General features: G+C 48.9%; 1 protein-coding gene across 1 annotated transcript; it reads left to right on the forward strand.

Annotated features, from left to right (window-relative positions):
• Positions 1 to 3,046: 3,046 nt before the first annotated feature.
• Positions 3,047 to 4,190, forward strand: BEX4 (brain expressed X-linked 4). Its single transcript, XM_040999864.1, has 2 exons — positions 3,047 to 3,094; positions 3,603 to 4,190. The coding sequence occupies exon 2, from the start codon at positions 3,608 to 3,610 to the stop codon at positions 3,965 to 3,967; it is 360 nt and encodes a 119-aa protein (XP_040855798.1). The 5' UTR covers positions 3,047 to 3,094; positions 3,603 to 3,607; the 3' UTR covers positions 3,968 to 4,190.
• Positions 4,191 to 5,525: the final 1,335 nt, after the last annotated feature.

Raw genomic sequence — 5,525 nt, forward strand, 5'->3', positions numbered from 1 at the left:
ATAAACAGCCATTTACAACCTCATGGCATTAATTGACATGACATTGATTAATAGTATGTTGATAGGAAGATGTGGGTTCTAAACTACATTCTGTGACTTCTTCATAGACATTTCAATTTTGGTTTGTATTCAACGTGATTCCATACACCTCAAAATGGCTATAGATTACTATTCAGCTGTCTCGTCTATTTTTATTTTAGTATTTAACTAGCTCAGTTTTTCATACACATTATATTGCACTGAGAATTGGTTGTTGTGGATCAATCTCCCAGATGCCTTTGAGCCACTAGAAAACAAGTATTTTGAGAGAGTAAAAAGAGATTTATAAGCATTTTCATACTATATTAATAATTTCTAAATTCTGTATTTTATTAAAGTTCTAGCTATTTGATAAGTCTGTTTAAAGCATTATTTCAGTGAAACAGTAAAGCCTCCATTGAATGTTGTCATTCTACCTCTAGAAATTTAGCCTACAGGTGTTGCCATGGTGGCACAGAAAGCTAATCCTCCACACTGTGTTGTGCATGTAGGATGCCCTTATTGTAGATAACAATTTCACCTATTATACCACAATACTGGCTCCTATCATGCAATCTTATTACTGTGTGAACACATGATTTTATCACTGATTCTACTTACACAAAGTAAGTGGTATATAGCCTGCTATACACTTAGGCTGTATGGTGTAGCTCATTGTTCCTGACCTACAAACCAGTACATGTTAGTGTACCAAATACTATAAGCAATTGTACCACAATGGTGAATATTTCTGTGTATAGACATAGAAAAGATATAGCTAAAAAATGATATAAACGATTATAAATGGTCACCTATGTAGCGCACTTAGCCATGAATGGAGCTTACAGGACTGATACTGTGTGTGAGTGAGTCAGTGAGTAGTGAGTGGTGAGTGATGACCTAGAATCCTACAGTACACTAATACAGCTTACATACACACAGTGCACTTAATCAAATTTTAGATTTACTTTTTTTATTATTTGAAAGGTAGAGTTACACAAACAGAAGGAAAGATGCAGAGATGGATGAGCGATGGTTTGAGACCCAGAGGTTCCACTTCCCATCCAGCTCCCAGTTTGTGGCCTGGGAAAGCTGTTGAAAACGGTCCAAAACCATAGGACCCTGCACCCATTTGGGAGACTCAGAAGAAGCTCCTGGCTCCTGGCATTGCATGAGCTCAGCTCCAACCACTGCAGTCTCTTGCAAAGTGCACCTGTACGTGGAAGATCTCTTTCTTTCAATCTGTGTAACTTTATCAAGTAAAATAAATAAATTGTATTATGTCAGCCAGTGGATTCTGAATAGGTTTCATCGCGATTGGAACGGCGAGATTGGCAGCAATTCAGAACTGTTGAACTATCAAAATTCCTTGAGCAGGACGTTTGGAGCCTGCCCCACATCGGGGACCTGGGATGGGTGGGGGGCTGGCTGAGGCTTCTCCCTTGGTTTCTACCTGACCCCAGATACAGGGGGGAATAAGTGATGATATTAGTGTGGAAACAATGGTATTACCCACTTTCCTGTAGCCCTTGACCCTTTGTACCATAATCAACTAAGTAAGATTATTAAACAAACAAAAAGATTTTAAAAAGTTGCATTACAATGTTGGTTTTTCCTGAATCTTGATATTTATTTTTGTTTATTTGTTTGCGTTTTTTGTTTTGTTTTGTTTTTGCATCCCCGTAATTCTGTACGGCCGCCATGGTAGGACAAGGGAAAATCCTGGAAAAAGATAAGGAAAGTGGGAATTGGCAACAGTCCCAGGGAAGATACTTCCTTCCCCAACAGAGAACGGCCCAGGAATAATACTCAAGAAAGGGAGAGTGACAGGGCCCAGACTGATGACATCAAAGGGACTCAGAATGAGGCTCCCTGCGCGAGAGGCGGGCCCTCAAGCTCCACCCAGCTCCCCGGAGGCGGGAGGGGCGTGGCCGTTGGGGTGACAGAGACCTGACGTCACTGCCACTCTCAGTCTCCTCTGTCTCGCGTCAGGAGCGGCAGTCCTCGGCCTGTTTCCAGGGACTGCCTAGCCCCGTGGCCCCGAGGCTTGCCGGCCGGGATCCTGAGCGGAGGCGAGCAGGCGGGAGGCCAGCAGGTGAGCGGCCCGAGCGGGATTCCCGGGGCTGGCGTGGGAGAGCGACCCGGCTGCCCACGCCCACCCCAGGCGTCCTGGTGCCCAGGAACGGGGCGAGGGGGCGACCGAGACGCCATGGGGGGCGACCGCGGGGTGGGGGCCGTCTGCGCTTCGGGGGGCGACCGCGGGGTGGGGGCGCCTCGGGGGGCGACCGCGGGGTGGGGGCGCCTCGGGGGGCGACCGCGGGGTGGGGGCGCCTCGGGGGGCGACCGCGGGGTGGGGGCGTCTGCGCTTCGGGGGGTGACCGAGGGGTGAGGGCGCTTCGGGGGGCGACCGCGGGGTGGGGGCGTCTGCGCTTCGGGGGGCGACCGCGGGGTTGGGGCGTTTGCGCTTCGGGGGGCGACGCGGGGTGGGGGCGCCTCGGGGGGCGACGCGGGGTGGGGGCGCCTCGGGGGGCGACCGCGGGGTGGGGGCCTTCTGTGCCACGGCCCCGCGGATGGACTCCGGCCGCGGGCGGCCTTGCAAGGGCTGAGTTGGGCCCCTCTGGAGAGGCGGTCCCGAGGCTGCTGTCCCCGGGGACACCTGCCATCGCCAGCCATAACGACCCGCGCTGCGCGCCTCTCCGCCTCCAGGTCTCCAGGTGGTAGGAGGTTGCGCGGCGCCAAGGGGGCGAGGCACGCGACCCTGGTGGCCGAGGGGGCGAGGCGCGTGGAAGGGGACGGCAGGGAAGGGGCCGGCGGGGCTAGGGAGGCCAGGGACCCAGACACGGGGCCAGGGAGGCCGAGGGACAGAGGCGCGCGACCCAGGTGGCTGAAGGACCGAGGCGCGCGGCCAGGGAGGCCAAGGGGGCGAGGCGCGCGGCCAGGGCGGCGGGGAAGCGGCCCGCAGGGCGGAGTTGAGCAACCCCCTCTCCCATGTCTCGCCATCCGCAGGTCCCAGGTGCTGAGTGTTGCGGCGGCGGCGAGAATCCGGAGGAGGAGGAGACCACAAGGATAGGCCCAGGTCGGTGCGGCACACGGTCGGGGACGAGGAGCGTGCTGAAAGCCCGTCAGGACCCAGACCCCTCCACCGACCCGTGCCTCCCCATCCCGCCGCATTCCCCCCATTTTGCCCTTCCCGTCGTCCTCCATTTTTGCGCCTGCTCAAGCCTGGAGATGGGTCTGCAGGGAAAATGGTGGTCTTTGGGGGAGGGAGGGGCTCCCACCGGGGGGGCTCCCTGGAGGACTCACCAGGCCGCTCAGGTGCCGAGCCCAAGGGTTGCCAGGGGCCTTTGAAAGCCAGGCTTCTGAATCTGTGAAGGTGCATAGTAGGACCCCTGTCCTCGGTGCTGATTCAATGCCTTCTCTGGTTTTCTTTTCTTTTTCTTTTCTTTTCTTTTCTTTTTTCTTTTCTTTTTCTTTTCTTTTCTTTTCTTTTCTTTTCTTTTCTTTTCTTTTCTTTTCTTTTCTTTTCTTTTCTTTTCTTTCTATCTTTTTTTTAAAATTTTTATTTGTTTGTTTTTGTTCTCTAGGAGAAATGGAGTCCAAAAAGGAACAAGCAGTAAAAAATCTCAACGTGGAAAATGCTGAGAAGGGAAACGAAGGAAGGGAGAATGTCCCTGTGCAGTATGTAGATGAGTCCCTTCATTTGGGAGGAAGTGAAGGCCAGAAAGCTGGAGGAAGTGTCAGGTGGAGACGAGTTAGGCGTCTTGCCCCTATAATTCGATGGGCCATACCTAATCGGCATGTTGTTCACCATGAATTTGGAGACGATGTAGAGAGATTAGTAGAACAAATGATGGAGATCAAGAAGAAGTCTAGGCAACTGCAGGTAAATAATTTACGTTTCCAAACTCCTGAACCTGACAATCATTATGACTTTTGCCTTATACCTTGAACCCTAAAGATTTCCTTGAGTTGATAATGTGGCCACTGATTTACAAGCTTGTGCTTTTCTGATTGATTTTTTCCTTAATCATTACTGTGTTTTCACTAAAGTGTTTCTAGTTGAATATTGTTTTTGCTTCAGTCTGAATTTTTGTCAGCATGGCAATTGTATCTGTTTTGTGAAAAATACTTTTTCCTTAGTTTGAACTGAATAAAACAATTGAAAGAAAAAATTCTGTATTCCGTCATCTTATTTTTCTGCCCAGTTTTATTTTTTTCTTAATTTATCACTTTTATCCCAGCTACCTACACTGGAAACCTGAGTTACCTTGGACAAATTTTTTTCTTGTCCCACACCAATCATTAAGAAATGATCATAGCCATAGCTCAACATTTTGCATAATTTTCAGATTGTATGTTCTATTGTTTTTTTTTAAGAACATGAATTTATTTTTGTAAAACTCCTTGTGACAGGGCAATTTGAGAGTGTAAGATCTGTGGCATACATTCTCCACACCCAGAATATAATTTACAATTGTACTTTCAATTTATAGTTGAGCAAGCTCTCAAGAGAAGTATGACATACGCCAAAGTCTGAGTGACACTAATAGAGCTTTTTATATACATATCTGAATATACCATGTCTCATACTTTGTATAAACAGTAACAGAAGGATAATTTGCTGTGTGGATCATAAGAAAGGAAAAGTGTAAGACCTTAAAATACACTGCTCATAAGAATAGTAGGGATAGTGGCAAACTGCTGGAGAGCATGTGCTGTGCAGAGGCACCCATGCCTGAAGGTGACATTCAACATAAGGGACTTATAATTCATTGCCCGTGTCAACACTTTCACATCAGAATCTCATTTTATCCTTACAATGACATAAGATCCACATTGCTATCCACCTCCAGCTTGCTCCTTTACAAATAAGTACACTGGGCTTTATGATAGACAGGCCCAGGTACCCCAAGGCAGCTGTGCATGCCCTTTTGGTAAAAGCCCTGTGGGTTCAGTGCCCCATAGCTGTAGCACAGCAAACTAAGGAAAGGAAGAAGAGTGTGGATGGGGATTACTGAGGGATATTTGAGGTCTATAAAAGTAACTAAGGTCTTCCACAAAAAAAAGCCACTGTAACTGCAGCTGAGTAAGAGTGCTAGGACAGGTGATGGATCAGATAAGGGGGACCCCTAGGGTTTCCCAAGTTTAAGATACTACACATACTGACACATAAGAAAGCTATACCTGGGGGCAAGCCAGATGAGAATACTTGGAGTATCTCCTGGGGGCTGAACTGTTGCACTCACTGGTGCATATGAGGACAGGAATATGAGTGGGCTGGGCCAGACAACAGCACTTGTCGGCACATAAGATCCAGGGATAGGGAACGACTCAACCAGGCCACAGCAGCTGCAAACACTTGCAGTTATTATATTAGGGTGTCAGACTGCTAGGAGTTATGGAGAGTCAACCTGATCAGGCCAAGGCATATGCCGAGTGTGGAAGTCAGGTTATGCGGCAGATCAGGCCAAGCCACTACACCCATCGGTTTTTGCGAGGGTTGGGGC

The sequence above is a fragment of the Ochotona curzoniae genome, unplaced genomic scaffold (assembly GCF_017591425.1).
Source record: "Ochotona curzoniae isolate NIBS_2020 unplaced genomic scaffold, NIBS_Ocur_1.0 scaffold_1852, whole genome shotgun sequence".
In the NCBI taxonomy this organism is placed as follows: domain Eukaryota; kingdom Metazoa; phylum Chordata; class Mammalia; order Lagomorpha; family Ochotonidae; genus Ochotona; species Ochotona curzoniae.